Below are 23,729 nucleotides of genomic sequence, written 5' to 3' on the forward strand. Positions count from 1 at the left end.
ACACTGGCCAATATTGCCGATATTTTTGTGACGTCATACTGCCTTCTTAGGCCACCTCCCTAGCCTTGGACAGCCTCGTCTGGTATCGGGACTAGTCTCGCCGGATTACAGCCATACACCCACCCACAGCAGCCCTGTACCAGCCAGCCAGCCACAGGCACTGTACCAGTGAGCCAGCCAGCCACCCACAGGCCCTGTACCAAACAGTTAGCCACCCATAGGCACTGTACCAGCCAGCCACAAGCACTGTACCCGTCAGCCACACACAGGCCCTGTACCAGCCAGCCACCCACAGCCCCTGTGCCACCCACCACAGGGTTCCAGCCAGCCACCCACCACAGGGTGCCAGACAACCAGCCACCCACAGACAGGGTGCCAGACAGCCAGCCACCCACAGGCCCTGTACCAGCCAGCCACAGGCACTGTACCAGCCAGCCGCCCACAGGCCCTTTACCAGCCAGCCACCCACAGCCCCTGTGCCAGTCACCCAACTACCACAGAGTGCCAGCCAGCCACCCACCACAGGGTGCCAGCCAGCCACCCACCACAGGGGGCCAGACAGCCAGCCACCCACCACAGGGTGCTAGCAAGCCAGCCATTAAGCATTAAACAAAAATGAACATGTTCAGTACCAGATTTGTGTCAAAAATTTTCTTTATTTTTCAAAACTGTACATATACAAAATATCGGGCCATATCGGCCGATACCGATACGTTGTGACCAAAATATTGGTATCAGTATCAGCCCTGAAAAAAACATATCGGTCTATCCCTAGTACAAACCCATAAATACCTAAAAAAATTTTGGTGTTTCATACATTATCTCTATGCTGGGACATTCCTGCCTTCATTTAATACCCTTAAAGAAATAGTTCTTGGCCAAAAAACTCCCAGATATAGCGTTCCCCCATCCTGCCTTTTTGCTAAGATGTTGCTAAGACACTCCCAAACATTACTGCTCACCTCCACCATCACAGGAGCGAGGTAGTCCACTTTCTGCTCCACTGAAACATCACTTTGCTCAGAGCTACTACGACGGGAGAGAAAGACAGCACATGTCAGGGGGGTTTGAATCATCTGGAAATGTCTTAGCAACATCCTAGCAATAAGGCAGGATGGGATGATGCCACCTCTGAAGAGTTTTTCGACCATGCTTCGGGAGGTATGTAAATGGCCTACACATATAACAAGAACACTATCCAACTTAGGGCAAGGCGGCAGAGGAAAAATCACCGCTCCAGGTGAGACGAGGAGATTCAACAGCAGGTAACCCCACAGGTGCTGGCCCGGGTTGCCACCGCGACAAACAAGGAAGCTTGAACAAGGTAGCCGTACACCACAACAGGATACCAATTAAACTTATTTTTGGTAAAGGTGAACTAACCCTTTAATTGCAGCACACCTCATTACCAATACCTGTCAGAAGTTGCTCACCATGTATTACTTCTTGGCGTGCTCGTTCTTTTGGAGACAAGTGCTGCGCTACCTCCCTACCCACGGTGTGCTGCCAGTTCTGGGCATCTGGCTCCACATCGAGGTCTGAGAGATGTCCCAAGTCATCTTCCTGCAGATTGGCAAGCAAGGATTCACCCGTAATGCTCAGGTTTGGAGACTCCATGCTCCTAGAAAATGAAGAAAAAGGTCATCACATACATGCCTCCAAAATATGGTCAGATTCTTGCACCTATAGGCAATCCAAGCAGAGAGGCCGGAATTGCTGGATTCCTTCTGAAAATGCTGGTTACCTGGATAGAACATTGCTCACTCAGTCTACTTTGAAAGGTCATTTAACTTGGCTAAAGCTGAACTCCAGGCAAGTATAAAAGAATTCAGTTCCGGATCCAGTAATACATCACTAAATGTATAATTTGAAATGCAAGCAGTGTAGGTACCTGAATTTGATTTGGTATCAGCCTCCTATAATCCTCTGCACGGCACAGACTGGGAGAGGGAGAAGCAGCACTAGAAGTCAATCAGTGGTGCTGCAGAGCTCATGTGCTAACAAGGTGAATTGCTGAGGAGGATGGAGAACAATGGCGGAGTGATGAGCTCACCAGTATACAAAAAAGAAAGATAAAGTGGGGCTTTTGAAAAGGCCAATGTGGAAGGGATGATCACAATCAAAACACAATGTGTTTTTGGAAGGACGTGGACACGAGGAGAGCCTTGTACTTGTTTGGTACTTTGGGACGTATTCGCCTAATACCAACTGCTTGCCCTGTGAGGCCAATTGCTGGCACTGAGGCATATAATCATAAGCGGTCCTCATATACAGCATACCTTCAAAGGATAAGTTCTTCTGGAAGAGCACCCAATGACTCCATTGAATGATCTACCATCATGTTATTGGTACTTTTGAGTTTAGCGGAGGTACTATGGTGGGGTCACTTTGGATACAGCCACTTAATGATATCACTGCCTCTGCCATACTGGGTCCCGACGCCTGCCCCGGAGACATTGGTTTGCCTTGCCTTTGTGGGAATGTCGGTCTTCTTGGTCTCTCTGGCCCTGAGGAAGCCTTAGTGCGAAACACGTCAGCTTACTGGGGACCTCTAGACTGCACTTGAACAGAGACCACTGTTACCAATTGGTACACATGTATCAGCACTCCCACAGGGAGCACATGTCTACATATGCTTTTATTACATGTTTGTAATGTCTATTTAATATTTTTGTCTTAAAAAATATGTCTTTTTTACGGAACATTGTGTTGCGATTGTGATCATCCCTTCCACATAGGCCTTAAAAAGCCCCACTTTTTCCTTTCTTTTTTGTATATTTTTGCTCTATATGGTGGTGATGGCCATATAATCATGGGAACCTGTTATGAGCTCACCAGTCTGCTGCCTCTCTGTTCAGTCACAGGCTGGGGGAAGTTCAAGATCGGTACGCATTTCTTGGTCTCTCTGGCCCTGAGGAAGCCTCAGTGCGAAACACGTCAGCTTACTGGGGACCTCTAGACTGCACTTGAACAGAGACAACTGTTACCAATTGGTACACATGTATCAGCACTCCTACAGGGAGCACATGTCTACATATGCTTTTATTACATGTTTGTAATGTCTATTTAATATTTTTGTCTTAAAAAATATGTCTTTTTTACGGAACATTGTGTTGTGATTGTGATCATCCCTTCCACATAGGCCTTAAAAAGCCCCACTTTTTCCTTAGTTTTTTGTATATTTTTGCTCTATATGGTGGTGATGGCCATATAATCATGGGAACCGGTTATGAGCTCACCAGTCTACTGCCTCTCTGTTCAGTCACAGGCTGAGGGAGGTTCAAGATCCGTACACATTATTTAAAGATAAACTCTGGGAATTACATCAGAAAAGACACTTTTGCAGTGAGGTCCCCCAGACTGCAAGAGTTGAATGCTTGTTAAGTCTGGGGGTAGAGCAATAGGATGTAATATCTAATTTCTTGCTCTGGCGTTTGTATCCCCTCAAACCCTCTTCTCGAAGACGTTCCCGGTGGTCACACACTGATATCATTAAGAACAATGCAGGGCCAATAGCCTTGCTTTATACATGATGGTGATGAGTATCACCACCAATCCGGGGCACCAGAGACAAAAAGGGGAGCACACAAAGCCTGCCAGAGCAGAGAATATGCTATAAATGATGGTGCTGAATAAATAATATTGATAGTAGTATTAATCTTAATATAATGCGCCCTATTACCAGCTTCATCAGGATAGTAAACTGGTGGCATCACCTACCTGCGGGTCAGCTTGGGAGTGTATGGTGGAGTTGGGTTATCCAGCGACCTGTGGAATAAATACAATATTATTTAGATCTGTTGAGATTTGTTAGCTATTATTTCTTAAGATCTATTCCTCAAAGGAAACCTTTCCTGGGTGAGACATGGAGGTTGTCTTTGACCACTCATCTGGAAAATACCAAACCCTGGCAATCCTTTTGACCTATATGCATTTTTTTTTTTTTCTATAAAAGGAGGTTTTTACGATTATTTTAAAAAAATATTAAAAATAAGACTTCCGGCAGCCATAAAGGCAGGAAAGGAAACACCTATGCCGATCATGGTAGCCAGAAGTCATGTGACCCTTTGCCCAGGCTTAAGGTCCTATGGAGAGGTTTTTTTTTTTTTTTTTTTTTTATTTATTGTACTCCCAACAATAATAGAATTGGGTAATGCTGACATTGCTGACTGATATGCATAAAGCAAAATGTTTTGTCTTAAAGGTTAAAGTCCTTTATCTTCAAAAGATTGAACCTGAATGGCTGCTGCAAAGGCTGCCACCATTGCATCATATTTCTTTGTTTCATTTATTGTAACTCAACCCGAGGTCATGTGTAGAACTGTAGCTTAGACTTAACCACTTCAGCTCTGGAAGACTTTACCCCCTTCATGGCCAGGCCATTTATTGATATTCGGCACTGCGCTGCTGGGGATTGCGGGGTCACGCAATGCTGTACCCAAATACAATTTAGATCATTTATTTCCCGCAAAGATAGCTTTTTTTTATTTTTGGTAATATTTGATTACCGCTGTTTTTTTTTTTTTTTAATTTGCGCTACAAATAAAAAAAAAGAGCATACATTTTGGGGGAGCAATATTTTTTACTTTATTATAAACATATTTTATGTGTTTATTTTATTTTTATATATTTATTACTCTATTATAAAACATATCAAATAATTTTTTTTTTTAAAAATCTGATTTCTTTATACATTAAAGCCCCGTACACACACACAGATTGTTGGCCAACTGATCGGCCAACTTTTGTCCAGTGTTGTTTGTTGGTAGAAATGTGCTCTAGACTTGCACTGGACTTTTGTTGGCCAACAAAAACCAACTTCAGAAGTGATGTCATGTGATGGTTTACTTTCCCTGTGTTTTTTCTTCTCTGAGCATGCCCAGTCTTGCTCATCTGATTTTTGTCTGCCGAAATCTGTGCTGACTGAGGAACAATCGGCCGTTTTTTGTTAGCCAACAAAAATTTTATAGCATGCACACCAAATTTTTTCGGCCGAAAATTCGCAGTTGGTTGTCGGAAGCATCATACTAACAAGCCTACAATCGGCAGATCGGACGGTGGCCAACAATTTACGGCCAACAATCTGTGCGTGTGTACGGGGCTTTAGGCCAAAATGTATTTTGCTACATGTCTTTAGTAAAGAAAATCCCATAAGTCTATTGGTTTGCGTGAAAGTTATCGCTTCTACAAACTATGAGATATACTGGATATTTTTTTTTAATTTATACTAGTAATGGTGGTGATCAGCGACTTATAGCGACATCTGACACTAGCTGACCTTTTGTGGGAACTAATTAACTACCACTGACACTAATACAGTGCTCAGTGCTACGGTAATAAAATACCCTGACACGGAACTAATGACACTGGGAAGCAGTTAAGATCTCGGGCAATCAAAGGGGTAAATGTATGCCTAACTATGTGTAATGTGTGGTGCTTTTACTAAGGGATGTGCCAGTTTTTATTCCCTGCTTTGCAGGGAAACAAAAACTAGCTTATCGCCACTGTCAGAAGAGAGCTTTGTGTTGTTTACATAGACAAAGCGCTCTCCTTTCACTCACTCCGATGATCGGTGGGTCCTGGCCATAAATCATTGGCCGGGAACCAGTGCTTGGCATTTGCTGGAGCCAGGAACAGCACAGTCGGGCAGGCGCGCGCCCCCTCTACCCGGAAATGCAGAGTCATGTATATATACGTGATTCTGCGCAGCCAGCCCCCACCGTAGCAGTAAAACTACAGTGCGAAGTCGGCAAGTGGTTAAATAATTAATTTACATGATATTACAAGAATGTGGACAACCCTCTAAATTTTTGACTTTTCAGTAAACGGTACTGGTAATGCTACAATGCTGTGTTGATGGGCTTTGGGCTTGTGTCAGTGGCATCAGCTTGACATCAGTAAGAGGTCTCAGGTTCTAAGATCATTTAGTATTCATTCCCAGGTGCAGTTGACCTGCTTCAAGTGGGTTCCATTTCCATAAACTTGTATAGAAGTGCAAAACCATCTGAAGTGAACAAAAGCCTACCGACAGAGGACCATACGTAGAAAGACATTTTAGAAATGTGGCCATTTCCAGCCTCCTAACAATAGTTTGGGGAAGACATTTTTCTGTTCCAGCATGACTGTGCCCCTGTGCACAAAGACAGCTTCGTAAAAGTCATAGTTTGAGGAGTTTGGTGTGAAGGAACTGAGTGCCCTCTACAAGACAAGACCTCAAGCCTACTGAACACCTTTGAGAAGAATAGGAATGCCAATTGCAAACCAGGTCCCTAGTACAAGACCTGTAAAATACTTTTCGGTTAAATAGGTACAAGTTCTCAGACACATTCCAAATTCTTATGGAAAAAAGGAGGTAGACTCCCAAGTATTACAAATTCTATTGGAAAGCTTTCTCGGAAGAGTGGAGGTTGTTATAGCAGCAATGGGGTGGTTATCTCCATATTAATGCCCCTGGTTTTAGAATGGGATGTCAAACATGCCTGTATAGCTGTGATGGTCAGGTGTCCACAAACATTTGTTGTAATAAATTGATGAGAGTTTATGCATATACTGTGATTTTTACCTATGAAGGGTAGGTGTGTAAAATACTCTGAAAGCTAAAAAAGGCAATACAGACCTTGTGGACAGACTGGAAGCAGAGGACGATGCCGACTGATGTAATCGGGTGGCCTCTGCGGCAGCATCCATGTCCACATCACTTCGGGAGCGGGGAACATTATCAGCTTTGCGGGATTTCTTCAGTTCCTCGCGGCCCTTCAGGCTTTCTGAGCGACCAAGTTTCACCTCAGCCCTGGCACTGCAAAATAAATAAATCTATTAATATTTTTATAATAAAAGGTATTATTAATGATAACAGGCAAGTCTAAAAGAGGCAAGTTCCATCACCCCTGACCAGGGAGTTTCATCTTTGGGTGTGCCATCTTGGTCTTGGCATGGCTTCTTGGTGGGATTAGGACTGTCAATTCCATCAAGAAAAAAAAAAGACACCACCTGCATGCGTTGTGATTTGTTATGCAATGTGCGAGTACGCTACTGAGATCCATGGGAAAAAATATTATTAAGGATAACAGGCAAGTCTATAAGAGGCAAGTTCATCACCCATGACCAGGGAGTTTCATCTTTGGGTGTGCCATCTTGGTCTGGGCATGGCTTCTTGGTGGGATTAGGACTGTCAATTCCATCAAGAAAAAAAAAAAAGACACCACCTGCATGTGTTGTGATTTGTTATGCAATGTGCAAGTACGCTACTGAGATCCATGGGAAAAAATATTGCGCCCTACTTATGCCGTGTCTGAAGCTGTCCAACAATGCATACAGACAGGGGAGCACAGTTATGTCACAACTCAATAATTGGCCAAAGAAGGTTAGGAATTCTCAATAATGACTTTTAGAAAATGATCATGCGCTGGTATTTTAGCCATGGAGACAACAGAAGGTGGTTAGAGAGTGAATGTGAGGCAATCACACACACACACATCATAGGTTAAACTGGATGGACTGATGTCTTTTTTCAACCTCACTAATGCCTCATTTCCACTGAGCAGATCGGTTCGGGTCGGTTCGGTACGGTACGCTAATTTGAGTGTTTCCATTATGAAAGTGGCCCATACAACCGAACTAAACCGCACCATTCCTGGTCCTGCTTCAGATGTAGGGCCATAGGAAATGGTACGGTACGGTACGGTTAGGGCGGAGCTACTGGCGTCAAACCCCGCAGGGTCCCTGGTGGCCCGACTTGCAGTGGAAACGCTCACCTGAATAGACCGGACCATTCTAACCCTTCCAAACTGTACCGACCCGAACCGTTCCGCTCAGTGGAAACGAGGCATAATGTAACTATGTAAATGTGAAAACAGGATCAAGGATTACTCCAAAGGACCCAAGGATATTGGTGTGCTCAGGTGGGTTAACATACTTATATGGTGGAAAATGTCAAGTTCTGTTTTATCCAAGTGACATGTTGGGATGCAAAGCAGAGCTAGGATAGATCTGAGTATTCCACATAGGCACCCACATATTTTTGCAAATGTATGTCAAGAAACCCTCTGTTTTTAACATGAATTGTTAGGGTCATTTTTTTTTTGTTTGCAGGCTAGCTGGTAGGTGTGCTGGGAAATCTTTTGCTTGTGATGTGCAAGGCCCTTCCATGTGCACCTTACTTTAAAACCTAGTTATAAATTGGGGTGGCTGCCATTTTTGAATAGCTTGCTTGCTGGATTTGGTGTGGGGACACATTGGATGCATTTAGCTGCCATTGTGCTTTTGCTGGGCTTCTACTGTGCCCCTGCGCCTTTGAGGAATGGGTTCCCATGGGCTCCCCCCCCCCCCCCAAGTTTTGCCTTCCCTTTTATTCACTGCTATATACACTGCAACTTGGAGACTTCCAAAATATAAGAGTAATGCCCCGTACACACTATCAGATTATCTGAAGACTTTTGTCTGCAGACTTACCAAAACCATATAATATGAGGTCAAACCTAAACACTTTCAATTTGTATGCAATCCGGCAGGCCCTTGCACTACATAGAAAAGGTAAATCTGAAGACAAAAGTCTTCAGATAATCTGATAGTGTGTACGGGGCATTAGGACCACACTCTGCAAAGGAGCCTTGCTGAGGCAGTGCGGCTTTCACACATTTGCAAATGTGTGTGTACCTAAGCAGAGCTAGAGTATTTTTGATACCATCATTGAAACATTTCTCCCTCTATTCATTTTAAACATTTACTTTGTGGGGAAACCAGTGCCGCCAGAGACCAGGCAGATTACTCTGATGATCAGTTCCTTTTGGAAGAGCCTGTATGTATAAAAAGATAATATGTGACTAGTGAGTATTACCAACTTGCCAGGGAGGTGTAATCTCCATACTAGTGGACCACCATGAGAAATGGGAGGCCTCAGGGTAAAATGCAGCACGTAAAAAGTCTTGAATGTCAAAGTAGGAGATTGTAACAAGGTTTTACAATAGTTGGTCATCCACAGGTTGGAGAAGATAATTTGGAAAATAAATGAGAACAAGGAATGAAAGATGGGTACTGAGGTCCTTGAAGGGGAAGACTAAAGTTACGAACAGCACAAGTCTGAGTCCCCATTCAAACCTCAAAGCTCCAAAATTCTCAACATAAAAAGCCCCAAAGTTTTGAACTGTGCATGTACATACATGAGAATAGTGTTGCTTGAAGTTTGTAGCTCGAAAAAGTATAAAAGCTACAAGCTTCAGGAGTTTTTGGCCCCCGTAGACTTCAATGGGAACGCCTACAAAAAAAAGTCAGTCAAATGTGCATTCATTTTTTCCCCTAGTAACTAGCTTTCCATTGGCTAAAAATATGAAACATGCAAGCAAAAACCGATGCAAAAATGTAAAAGAAATGACTGCACAAATGCTAAATAAAGTCTGTAAAAATGACTAAAGATGGTCATCTTGAGTGTGATTGTAGCCTTATCGTTCAATGCAGTAACAATGAAAAAGAAGTCACTATATCTCAGCCAGAACTAGTCGGATGTGTCCTGAAAGCTTTCACCCATTGCTGTCACCCAACATAACGCGACAATTTTAAATGTAGATTATGAAAACTGGCACAGTGGAAAAGTATAGTCTATATGACTACCTGACAACTGCCTAATGTTTTTTTTTAATATTCTGAATACAACCAGTGTGAACTGATGTTACAATGCCATTCACTCAAAGTGATCCATCCTTAAAGCTGAAGTTTAGGTGTGGATATTTTTGCATAGTTACATTGATCCAGCTTGGACCATTGTAAGTATGTATATGCCATACCTGTGGGATCCCCATGGAAGCTGGAAATCACTGTAGTAGGCACCACTACTACAATGATTGCCACTGGCTTCTGGGTTTGGTGCCAAGGGGCTGCAGAGAAACTGGAGAAAAGAGAGTTAAAGAAAAGATAATAGGAGAGGAAGAGAAGAATAAAAATAAGGTAGGAAAAAGAGATGGTAAGGAAATAGAAGAGGACAAAAAGTAAGGAAAGGGAGGAAAAGAAAAGCAAAGTAAAAAGGAGAGAAGGAGAGAAAATTGGAAAAACAAAACAGGAAAGAATTAAAGAAGAGATAAAAAGGGAAGGAAAAGTAAATAAAGAAAAAAGAAGAAAGGATGTGGAAGGGAAGGATAAGGAACATTTAAAAAAGGGAATGGAAGGTAAGGAGGGAAAGGAAAATAAAGAAAAGAAGAAAAGAGAAAGAAAAAAGAAAAGAAAAAGAAACGAAAAAAAGGAAAGTAAAGGAAAGAAGGAAAGGAGAGAAAAGGAAAAGAGAAAGGTAAAGTGAAAGAATGTGGAAGGGAGGGATAATGAACCGATAAAGAAGGAGATGGAAGGTAAGGAAAGGGAGGAAAGGAAAATAAAAAAAAAAGTAAAAGGAAGGGAAAGGCATAGAGGAGAGGTAAAAGGAAGAGAAGAAAAGATGAAAAGAAGGAAAGAAAAGAAAAGAAGAAGAGAAAAGAAAGGAAGAGAAAGAAAATAAAAGGAAAAGAAAGGTGAAGGAAAGGCAGAAAAAGAAAGAAAAAGAAAGGAAAGGAAAGGCAAGAGAAAAGAAAAGGGAAAAGGAAAAGAAAAGGAAAAATAAAAGGAAAGGAAAAGAAAAGAAAAGGAAAAATAAAAGGAAAGAAAAGGAAATGGAATAAACTAAAGGAGATGGAAAGAAGAAAAGGAAAGGAGAAGAAAAGGAAATATGAAGCAAAGAATTGAAGTGGCAAACGAAAGAAGAAGGAAAGGAAAGGAAAGGAAAGGAAAAGAAAAAGAAAAAGAAAAAAAAGAAAGTAAAGGAAAGAAGGAAAGGAGAGAAAATAAAAGAATGTGGAAGGGAGGGATAATGAACAGATAAAGAAGGAGATGGAAGGTAAGGAAAATTAAAAAAAAAGTAAAAGGAAGGGAAAGGCATAGAGGAGAGGTAAAAGTAAGAGAAGAAAAGAAGGAAAGAAAAGAAAAGAAGAAGAGAAAAGAAAAGAGAAAGAAAGAAAATAAAAGGAAAAGAAAGGTGAAGGAAAGGCAGAAAAAGAAAGAAAAATAAAGGAAAGGGAAAAGGAAAAATAAAAGGAAAGGAAAAGAAAAGAAAAGCAAAAGAAAAGGAAAAATAAAAGAAAAGGAAATGGAATAAACGAAAGGAGATGGAAAGAAGGAAAGGAAAGGAGAAGAAAAAGAAAGGAGAAAAAAAGGAAAGATGAAGCAAAGAATTGAAGTGGCAAACGAAAGAAGAAGGAAAGGAAAGGAAAAGAACGAAGATAAAAAAAAAGAAACTACCAAATAAAAATCCTAAATGAGCCAAATCAACAAAATGTAATTATGTAAAACAATTTAATAGAGTGAAAAAGCTCAGAGGAAAAAAAAAAAAAAAAAAAACATGACTGGCTAAAGAATTTGGATGGAAGAATGGATGGATGGATGAATAGATGAATGGATGGACGAATAGATGGATGGATGGACGAATAGATGGACACCCTGAAAACATTCAGCAAGGTGTCGCAGCCATCAGATATTTCTTAGGAAGCCGACCATAACAACATCACTAACCCCAAGAGATGGGAGCAGTTAGAAACCAACCACAGGAATCTTGCTTTGCGCCATCAGGTTCCCAAGCATTGGCCTTTTTTATCTGACCCGAATTAGCGCACACCTTTATATGACAGCGACTACTTAAGTTGAACATCTGCTTCAAAATCATTCATTTTCTAGGTCGACAATATCAAAATTAAAACAATACCACCACATACAGTTCTCCTGCACAAACAAGCCTTGCCAACCTTCAAAGACATATTCTAAACAGCCAAAATCTGTAGTACCATCAATTGACGTAAAGCAACCTATTACAATCAGACGCTTGAAAGACGACTTCTGGTTGGTTACCATCAAATCTCCAAATTCTTGCATAGCCAAAAATTTCTGATTTTTATAAATAGAAAGATTACAGCAATCTGCGTGCATCAGTTTATCTGACATCTGTGTGCCTGTGCAGCTGTATAGAAATAATGCAATGGCTGCTTCTCCCAAGCCTCCAGCACTGCAGAGGTTAAGCGCTGCAGCTCGTACCTTACCTCTTCCATAATTTCCTCTCCATCTTCTTTTTATCCATCTTATTAATGCACGCCCCTCTCTCTCTCTCTCTCTATGGCTGCTCAGGCCCTGTCTACATCTCCCACGGTTCCAGCCCCGCCATCTCCATCGTGCGGCCTAGACAACGCCGAGCCCTGCTCGTCCTGACAGAGCTCGGAGGCAGATCACAAGCGAGCCGTCTATTGATCCCATCTCTAACGAGAGCAGTGAAAATCAATGGTGCTCTGGACAGGACGGAGCAGGCATCCGAGGGGAGAGAGACCGCCCCGTCACACAGACACAGCATGCGTCCTGACACCTAAATGCCAGCGATAATTAAACAGGAGAGGAGACCGTTGTGGTCCGTGATTCCATCTTCCCCACAGCTGCCTGATGTAGCTAACAACAGCCAGGCGCTGGACAGACAACACCAACGCTGCAAACCGGGAGCTTAGAAAAATAGATGCTGAGCAACACGAGAGATAAATTTTTATTCAACCTTTACCGAACAAATGTCACATACAACAAGGCAGGAGAGGCTGATCACTTCTGTCCTCTAAATCCGTTTTGGCGCTTAATTTGCAATTACTAGCATAATAGCATAATAAAATAGAACTAGCTCAGGTTTCAAATAGGGGGAGTTTTGCACTTGAAATTAAAAAGAATAAAACATTTTATAAAGGGCCCATTTATGGCGCTTTTCCACTGCATGGAACCGAACGGTTTGCCTCGCTTTTGTGCTTTTCCACTGCTGGTACCGCATGGTACGGTGTAGGAACGGTTCGGTACGGTACGGCGGCGCTTTTCCACTGCATGGAACCGAACGGTACGGCTCTCAAAAACAGTACCACCTTGATTGTGGCTTCTAATGGCCCTTTTCCACTGCAAGTACCGGCTCGGCTCTACTCGGCCCTGCTTGGCCCGGTTTGCTTTTCCACTGCTGGTACCGCACGGTACGGTGTTGGAACGGTTCGGTACGGTACGGTATGGTTTGCTTTTCCACTAAAGTAGTACTAAAGTTAAGTGGGTGGGATAACAAGGGGGTGGGTGGGATTCTCTGACCAATCAGTGGCTAGTAGTGACTGCATGCAAAGGATTGTGGGATATGGTACCTCTTGGAAACACAATCGAGTAGGTACTGTTTTTGAGAGCCGTACCATTCGGTTCCATGCAGTGGAAAAGCGCCGCCGTACCGTACCATACCGAACCGTTCCTACACCGTATCATGTGGTACCAGCAGTGGAAAAGCACAAAAGCGAGCCGAACCGTTCGGTTCCATGCAGTGGAAAAGCACCTTATGAGGTACCATACCCGGTACCATATCCCACAATCCTTTGCATGCAGTCACTACTAGCCACTGATTGGTCAGAGAATCCCACCCACCCCGTTGTTATCCCACCCACTTAACTTTAGTACTACTTTAGTGGAAAAGCAAACCATACCGTACCGTACCGTACCGTTCCAACACCACACCATGCGGAACCAGCAGTGGAAAAGCAAACCGAGCCAAGCAGGGCCAAGCAGGGCCGAGCCGGTACTTGCAGTGGAAAAGTGCCATTACACTAGGGCTGTTTTGTGCATGGAGGCACACTGCGTTAAGTCTTCATTTACACGCACGGCCGGAAGAAGGTAAAAAGAGGCGATTGAGTCACCACCCTGAGCCGCCCATCCGCAAGTCAACATGGCCAGCAGCCATGTTAGCTGCAAATTTTATACAACAAATCAAATGCAAACTGGACCATGCCTCATAGAGCGTTTTTGGCCTTCCTCCAGATCAACTGCGAGTATTGGATTCTGTATATGGAGATCTTCTATTTACAACCCCTATTCCAAAAAAGTTGGGACGCTCTGTAAAATCTACATGAAAACATCCAGTTTTCTTTATGGCATACCTGTGCTGTGTGAAACGGGTTTGGGTGATATAGATAGACCTGAAGCTGGTCTATCTGCTTAGTTAATGTGGCGTGTGTCCGTTTCCCGCGTCAATAGAATAGCATAGGAAGCCTAGTAAATTCCCCAGAAGGTATGCATATATATAGAAAAAACAGTACTTCAGGTTCATGGGACATATATCTATGATACATTTATATAAATGTGACTTGCTTTGGGATAGGCAGGGAAGTCCTAACATTTATTCTGAGGCCACCGCAAAGTGCTAAACCACAACCATAAACCATTTATCCCAGGGCCATCCCAACCTCCTGAATCACAACCATTTATTCCAGGGCCATCCCAACCTGCTGAACCACAACCATCAACCATTTATTCTAGGGCCATCCCAACCTGCTGAACCATAACCTTCAACCATTTATTCTAGGGCCATCCCAACCTGCTGGACCATAACCTTCAGCCATTTATTCTATGGCCATCCCAACCTGCTGAACCATAACCTTCAACCATTTATTCTAGGGCCATCCCAACCTACTTAACCATAACCTTCAAACATTTATTCAAGGCCGTCCCAACCTGCTGAACCACAACCACAACCATTTATTCCAGGGCCATTCCAACCTGCTTAACCATAACCTTCAACCATTTTTTCTAGAGCCATCCCAACCTGCTGAACTACAACCGTGAACCATTTACTCCAGGGCCATACCAACCTTCTGAACCATAACCTTAAACCATTTATTCTAGGGCCATGCCAACCTGCTGAACTGCAACCATCAACCATTTATTCCAGGGCCATTCCAACCTGCTGAACCATAACCATCAACCATAAAAAAACAGTAATTCAGGTTCACGGGACATCTATGCTACATTTATATAAATGTTATTTGCTTTGGGATAGGCACACCGCAAAGTGCTATACCACAACTAGGGTTGAGCGAACACCTAGATGTCCGTGTTCGACGGGTTCGGCCGAACTTTAAAAAAAAGTCCGGGTCCGTGTCCCGGACTTTTACCGAACTTTTCCCGGACACCGAACCCCATTGAAGTCAATGGGGACCCGAACTTTAAGGCACTAAAATGGCTCTAAAACACCAAAGGAAAGGGCTAGAGTGCTGCAAATGGCAGCAAAACGTAATTAAGAGCATGGCAAGTGCTCTGCAAACAAATGTGGATAGGGAAATAACTTAAAACAACAAAAAAAAAACAGAAAAATAAAACAATGTTCTTCTTCATCTCTGAAGGACGAGGCCCATATGGAGTAGGAGGGAGGTTGAGGTGGTGGTGGATGTGGCGGTGACATAGGCGTGCGCACAGGGTGTGCTGGGTGTGCCTGGGCACACCCTAATCACCTAGGGCACATAGCATTGCCAGTGAGGAGATGGGAAAGATCTCCCTGGGACCTGCTCTGCTCTATTTCTCCTTGCCTACAGGTACATGGCCCCGATACATTACTCTCCCTGCTGGCAAACACATGCATGTGTATTTCAACTTTGGGGTGCACACCTTAATGCAATAGGCTGCGCACACCTATGGGCGGTGTAGGTGGAAGCGGCGGTGGAGGAGGACCAGGGCCGGATTAACAGCATCATGGGCTTGGTGCTGAGGATTTTGAAGGGCCTTAAGGGCCGTGCCTTGCCATGCACCCAGAGGAGGAAGGGTGCAGCCATGCATGCCTAATTCAACATGGGATGCTGTCTCTGAAGCCCATAAACACATCCATGCATCGCCAACTGTCCCTCCTTGTCCGGCCTTCACGCTGTGTGGGGAGGTTCTGAGGGTGCTGCCTGGGGAAGCGAGCATAGAAGCCAGACTTCTGTGTTTACAAGTGACAGAAGAGCGGTAACAGTGAATATGGCCAACCCGGGGCCTATATAAAAGGTAGGGGCCTGGAGCTGCAGCTCCAATAGCCCCTACATTAATCTGGCCCTGAGGAGGAGGACGAGGTAGCCAACACTGCTTCTTTTCAAAAATTTTAAATGAGGGTACACCCCAAAAGAGTGAGAAAGAGCAAAAATGGAACAATGGGTGGGTAAGGTCGGTATCCATTGCTATTCTGCATAAGGTACGGAAAAGTCCCGTGGGATCCATGCCTGGTTCATTTTAATGAACGTGAGCTTGTCCACATTGTCTCTGGACAGGCGGCTGCGCTTGTCTGTTATAACGCCCCCAGCCGTGCTAAATACCCGTTCAGATAATACACTGGCTGCAGGGCACGCCAGCACCTCCAAGGCGTAAAGGGCAAGCTCAAGCCATGTGCCCAATTTGGAGACCCAGAAGTTGAAGGGGGCAGACCCGTCATTCACTACATGTAGGCGTGTGCACACATACTGCTCCACCATGTTGGTAAAATGCTGCCTCCTGCTAAGACGTTCCATCTGAGCTGCTGGTGCTGCTGTTTGTTGTGGCGTGCTGACAAAGCTTTTCCACATTTCGGCCATGCTAACCCTGCCTTCTGAGGTGCTGGCGGTGCCCTGGTTGCGTTGGCGACCTCCTCCTCCTCCTCCTCTGCCTTGTGCTTCCACTGTGGCCCCGCTGTCAGATGGGAATGCCAGCAGCATGGCGTCTACCAGCGTGCGCTTGTACTCGCGCATCTTGCGATCGCGCTCCAGTGAGTGAATTAAGGACGGTACGTTGTCCTTGTAACGGGGATCCAGCAGCGTGGCCACCCAGTAATCAGCACAAGTTAGAATGTGGGCAACTCGGCGGTCGTTGTGGAGACACTGCAGCATGTAATCGCTCATGTGTGCCAGGCTGCCCAGAGGCAACGAAAGGCTGTCCTCTGTGGGAGGTGTATCGTCCGTGTCCTCTGTATCCCCCCAGCCACGCACCAGTGATGGCCATGAGCTGGCCTGGGTGCCACCCTGCTGTGAACATGGTTCCATCTCCTCCTCCAGCTCCTCCTCCTCCTCATCCTCCTCATCCTCCAGAACTGTGCCCCTGCTGGACAATTGCGTCCCTGGCGTTTGCGTGTGCAGGAACCCACCCTCGGAGCCCCTTGCGAATGACTGCCCTGAAAGCCTTGGAAATGTTACCTCTTCATCCTCCTCCTCCTCCTCATCCTGTGCCACATCCTCTTCCATCATCGCCCGAATTGTTTTTTCAAGGAGGCATAGAAGTGGGATAGTTAAGCTGAGAACGGCGTCATTGCCACTGGCCATGTTGGTGGAGTACTCAAAACAGCGCAACAAGGCACACAGGTCTCGCATGGAGGCCCAGTTAAATTAAATAGCGGAATAGAAAATATGATCCAAAAAAAGTGTATGTATATCACACGTACACAACCACACTGGGCCCCAATTACTATTGTTTGTACCCCTAAAAGGCTAGATGAGGAGTAGGGGGAGTATGGAACAGGCAGCACCCTCAAACCTTCAGAAGTATGAGATGAACCCCAACAACTTGGAAAGGTGGATCTCTCTCACACGTACCGACACAGACTATCCCGCAATTCAATTGATCCTCAAAGGTTTTTATTGAATAGCGGAATAGGAAATATGATCAAAAAAAGTGTATGTATCTCGCACGTACACAACCACACTAGGCCCCAATTACTATTGTTTGTACCCCTAAAAGGCTAGATGAGGAGTAGGGGGAGTATGGAACAGGCAGCACCCTCAAACCTTCAGAAGTATGAGATGAACCCCAACAACTTGGAAAGGTGGATCTCTCTCACACGTACCGACACAGACTATCCCCCAATTTAACTGATCCCCAAAGGTTTTTGATTAAATAGCGGAATAGAAAATATGATCCAAAAAAAGTGTATGTATATCACACGTACACAACCACACTAGGCCCCAATTACTATTGTTTGTACCCCTAAAAGGCTAGATGAGGAGTAGGGGGGGTATGGAACAGGCAGCACCCTCAAACCTTCAGAAGTATGAGATGAACCCCAACAACTTGGAAAGGTGGATCTCTCTCACACGTACCGACACAGACTATCCCCCAATTTAACTGATCCCCAAAGGTTTTTGATTAAATAGCGGAATAGAAAATATGATCCCAAAAAAGTGTATGTATATCACACGTACACAACCACACTGGGCCCCAATTACTATTGTTTGTACCCCTAAAAGGCTAGATGAGGAGTAGGGGGAGTATGGAACAGGCAGCACCCTCAAACCTTCAGAAGTATGAGATGAACCCCAACAACTTGGAAAGGTGGATCTCTCTCACACGTACCGACACAGACTATCCCGCAATTCAATTGATCCTCAAAGGTTTTTATTGAATAGCGGAATAGGAAATATGATCAAAAAAAGTGTATGTATCTCGCACGTACACAACCACACTAGGCCCCAATTACTATTGTTTGTACCCCTAAAAGGCTAGATGAGGAGTAGGGGGGGTATGGAACAGGCAGCACCCTCAAACCTTCAGAAGTATGAGATGAACCCCAACAACTTGGAAAGGTGGATCTCTCTCACACGTACCGACACAGACTATCCCCCAATTTAACTGATCCCCAAAGGTTTTTGATTAAATAGCGGAATAGAAAATATGATCCAAAAAAAGTGTATGTATATCACACGTACACAACCACACTAGGCCCCAATTACTATTGTTTGTACCCCTAAAAGGCTAGATGAGGAGTAGGGGGGGTATGGAACAGGCAGCACCCTCAAACCTTCAGAAGTATGAGATGAACCCCAACAACTTGGAAAGGTGGATCTCTCTCACACGTACCAACACAGACTATCCCCCAATTTAACTGATCCCCAAAGGTTTTTGATTAAATAGCGGAATAGAAAATATGATCCCAAAAAAGTGTATGTATATCACACGTACACAACCACACTAGGCCCCAATTACTATTGTTTGTACCCCTAAAAGGCTAGGAGTAGGGGGAGTATGGAACAGGCAGCACCCTCAAACCTTCAGAAGTATGAGATGAACCCCAACAACTTGGAAAGGTGGATCTCTCTCACACGTACCAACACAGACTATCCCCCAATTTAACTGATCCCCAAAGGTTTTTGATTAAATAGCGGAATAGAAAATATGATCCCAAAAAAGTGTATGTATATCACACGTACACAACCACACTAGGCCCCAATTACTATTGTTTGTACCCCTAAAAGGCTAGGAGTAGGGGGAGTATGGAACAGGCAGCACCCTCAAACCTTCAGAAGTATGAGATGAACCCCAACAACTTGGAAAGGTGGATCTCTCTCACACGTACCAACACAGACTATCCCCCAATTTAACTGATCCCCAAAGGTTTTTGATTAAATAGCGGAATAGAAAATATGATCCCAAAAAAGTGTATGTATATCACACGTACACAACCACACTAGGCCCCAATTACTATTGTTTGTACCCCTAAAAGGCTAGGAGTAGGGGGAGTATGGAACAGGCAGCACCCTCAAACCTTCAGAAGTATGAGATGAACCCCAACAACTTGGAAAGGTGGATCTCTCTCACACGTACCAACACAGACTATCCCCCAATTTAACTGATCCCCAAAGGTTTTTGATTAAATAGCGGAATAGAAAATATGATCCCAAAAAAGTGTATGTATATCACACGTACACAACCACACTAGGCCCCAATTACTATTGTTTGTACCCCTAAAAGGCTAGGAGTAGGGGGAGTATGGAACAGGCAGCACCCTCAAACCTTCAGAAGTATGAGATGAACCACAACAACTTGGAAAGGTGGATCTCTCTCACACGTACCAACACAGACTATCCCCCAATTTAACTGATCCCCAAAGGTTTTTGATTAAATAGCGGAATAGAAAATATGATCCCAAAAAAGTGTATGTATATCACACGTACACAACCACACTAGGCCCCAATTACTATTGTTTGTACCCCTAAAAGGCTAGGAGTAGGGGGAGTATGGAACAGGCAGCACCCTCAAACCTTCAGAAGTATGAGATGAACCCCAACAACTTGGAAAGGTGGATCTCTCTCACACGTACCAACACAGACTATCCCCCAATTTAACTGATCCCCAAAGGTTTTTGATTAAATAGCGGAATAGAAAATATGATCCCAAAAAAGTGTATGTATATCACACGTACACAACCACACTAGGCCCCAATTACTATTGTTTGTACCCCTAAAAGGCTAGGAGTAGGGGGAGTATGGAACAGGCAGCACCCTCAAACCTTCAGAAGTATGAGATGAACCCCAACAACTTGGAAAGGTGGATCTCTCTCACACGTACCAACACAGACTATCCCCCAATTTAACTGATCCCCAAAGGTTTTTGATTAAATAGCGGAATAGAAAATATGATCCCAAAAAAGTGTATGTATATCACACGTACACAACCACACTAGGCCCCAATTACTATTGTTTGTACCCCTAAAAGGCTAGGAGTAGGGGGAGTATGGAACAGGCAGCACCCTCAAACCTTCAGAAGTATGAGATGAACCCCAACAACTTGGAAAGGTGGATCTCTCTCACACGTACCAACACAGACTATCCCCCAATTTAACTGATCCCCAAAGGTTTTTGATTAAATAGCGGAATAGAAAATATGATCCCAAAAAAGTGTATGTATATCACACGTACACAACCACACTAGGCCCCAATTACTATTGTTTGTACCCCTAAAAGGCTAGGAGTAGGGGGAGTATGGAACAGGCAGCACCCTCAAACCTTCAGAAGTATGAGATGAACCCCAACAACTTGGAAAGGTGGATCTCTCTCACACGTACCAACACAGACTATCCCCCAATTTAACTGATCCCCAAAGGTTTTTGATTAAATAGCGGAATAGAAAATATGATCCCAAAAAAGTGTATGTATATCACACGTACACAACCACACTAGGCCCCAATTACTATTGTTTGTACCCCTAAAAGGCTAGATGAGGAGTAGGGGGGAGTATGGAACAGGCAGCACCCTCAAACCTTCAGAAGTATGAGATTGTGTTCACTGTACCCCACAAAGATTGAGTTCACTGCACCCCACAATGATTGTGTTCACTGCACCCCACAAAGATTGTGTTCACTGCACCCCACAAAGATTGTGTTCACTGCACCCCACAAAGATTGTGTTCACTGCACCCCCCAAAGATTGTGTTCACTGCACCCCACAAAGATTCTGTTCACTGTACCCCACAAAGATTGTGTTCACTGCACCCCAAAAAGATTGTGTTCACTGCACCCCAAAAAGGATGTTGTTCACTGCACCCCAAAAAGGATGTTGTTCACTCCACCCCAAAAAGATTGTGTTCACTGCACCCCACAAAGATTGTGTTCACTGCACCCCAAAAAGATTGTGTTCACTGCACCCCAAAAATGATTTTGTTCACTGCACCCCAAAAAGGATTTTGTTCACTGCACCCCAAAAAGGATGTTGTTCACTCCACCCCAAAAAGATTGTGTTCACTGCACCCCAAAAAGATTGTGTTCACTGCACCCCACAAAGGATTTTGTTCACTGCACCCCAAAAAGATTGTGTTCACTGCACCCCAAAAAGGATGTTGTTCACTGCACCCCAAAAAGGATTTTGTTCACTGCACCCCAAAAAGATTGTGTTCACTGCACCCCACAAAGGATTTTGTTCACTGCACCCCACAAAGATTGTGTTCACTGCACACCAAAAAGGATTGTGTTCACTGCACCCCAAAAAGATTTTGTTCACTGCAGCCCAAAAAGATTGTGTTCACTGCAGCCCAAAAAGATTGTGTTCACTGCAGCCCAAAAAGATTGTGTTCACTGCAGCCCAAAAAGATTGTGTTCACTGCAGCTCACACACAGAAAAATGGATGTGGATCACTGACACCTGCCTATCTCCAATCCCACACCACACAGCAATATCGATTGTAGTTTGTAGAACACAGTTTCCCTAAAATTCAGCAGACTCTGTCCCTAACAGGATTGAGAAGAGATCGTAGATCAGGATTGAGTGCAGACCCCACCCCCCACACAGCAATATCGATTGTAGTTTGTAGAAGACACTGACCCTATAATTCAGCAGACTCTATCCCTAAAATGCCTACAACTCGCCCTGCCTAAACACTCCGACCTGTCCCTCAATTCTATCCGGACACAAATGGTTTTTTCCTGCCTATCTTTCCCTAATCAGCAGCCAGCACGTTGATGTGTGCTCTGTCCCTGAATCTAAGCAGCATAATGACGCCGCTGCGGCTGCCTCGAACTTATAAAGACTTGGTCACATGCTTCAGACGGCCAATCACAGCTACTGAGACATTTGCAGGCATGGCTGGGATGGCTTAAGGCACACCAGTTAAACGATTGTTGATTGGCTGTTGAAAGCCCGCCATGAAAAGAGCGCCAAAGCATGCAAAACCCGGAAATAAAACGACCGAACACGGATTTTTACCCGAACATACAGTAAAGTGTCCGTGTCCGTGTTCGGGTACAAAAAATCCAATTATTCGGTACGAACACGAATAATACAGTCCGTGTTCGCTCAACACTAACCACAACCATAAACCATTTATCCCAGGGCAATCCCAACCTCCTGAATCACAACCATTTATTCCAGGGTCATTCCAACCTGCTGAACCACAACCATCAACCATTTATTCCAGGGCCATCCCAACCTGATGAACCACAACCATCAACCATTTATTCTAGGGCCACCCCAACCTGCTGAACCATAACCTTCAACCATTTATTCTAGGGCCATCCCAAACTGCTGAACCATAACCTTCAGCCATTTATTCTAGGGCCATCCCAACCTGCTGAACCATAACCTTCAGCCATTTATTCTAGGGCCATCCCAACCTGCTGAACCACAACCATCAACCATTTATTCCAGGGCTATTCCAACCTGCTGAACCATAACCTTGAACCATTTTTTCTAGGGTTATCCCAACCTGATGAACCACAACCATCAACCATTTATTCTAGGGCCACCCCAACCTGCTGAACCATAACCTTCAACCATTTATTCTAGGGCCATCCCAAACTGCTGAACTATAACCTTCAGCCATTTATTCTAGGGCCATCCCAACCTGCTGAACCATAACCTTCAACCATTTATTCTAGGGCCATCCCAAACTGCTGAACCATAACCTTCAGCCATTTATTCTAGGGCCATCCCAACCTGCTGAACCATAACCTTCAACCATTTATTCTAGGGCCATCCCAACCTGCTGAACCATAACCTTCAACCATTTATTCTAGGGCCATCCCAACCTGCTGAGCCACAACCATCAACCATTTATTCCAGGGCCATCCCAACCTGCTGAACCATAACCTTCAACCATTTATTCTAGGGTCATCCCAACCCGCTGAACCACAACCATCAACCATTTATTCCAGGGCCATTCCAACCTGCTGAACCACAACCATCAACCATTTATTCTGGGGCCATCCCAACCTGCTGAAACACAACCATTTATTCTGGGGCCATCCCAACCTGCTGAACCATAACCTTCAACCATTTATTCTAGGGCCATCCCAACCTGCTGGACCACAACCATCAAGCATTTATTCCAGGGCCATTCCAACCTGCTGAACCATAACCTTCAACCATTTTTCTAGAGCCATCCCAACCTTCTGAACCATAACCTTAAACCATTAATTTTAGGGCCATGCCAACCTGTTGAACTGCACCAATTACCCAATAATTATAGGGCCATTACAACCAAGTAATGCACCTGGGTGCCAGAAACCAGAAAGCAAGCTACTCACTGGGGGGGGGGGGGGGAACCTCTGGGTGAGTCTAGGATGGAAAAGGACCTGGGGGTACTGGTAGACAACAGGCTTGGCAGTGGCATGCAATGCCAAGCCGCTGCAAGCAAAGCCAACAGAATACTGGGATGTATAAAAAAGGGGATTCACTCCAGAAATAAAGAGA

The 23,729-nt window shown here is 44.3% G+C and overlaps 1 protein-coding gene across 1 annotated transcript in view; it reads right to left on the minus strand.

Moving 5' to 3' along the window:
• Nucleotides 1-23,729, minus strand: part of ARHGEF11 (Rho guanine nucleotide exchange factor 11) — a 375,726-nt gene that overhangs the window by 68,893 nt on the left and 283,104 nt on the right. Inside the window, exons 24-26 of the mRNA XM_082275008.1 lie at nt 6,617-6,796; nt 3,721-3,768; nt 1,434-1,621 (exon numbers count right to left, since the gene is read on the minus strand). Coding sequence (XP_082131134.1) covers nt 1,434-1,621; nt 3,721-3,768; nt 6,617-6,796 — 416 coding nt within the window. The remainder of the gene's footprint in view (nt 1-1,433; nt 1,622-3,720; nt 3,769-6,616; nt 6,797-23,729) is intronic.

Source organism: Pelophylax lessonae (genome assembly GCF_965119305.1).
Source record: "Pelophylax lessonae genome assembly, chromosome: 13".
Lineage (NCBI taxonomy): Eukaryota > Metazoa > Chordata > Amphibia > Anura > Ranidae > Pelophylax > Pelophylax lessonae.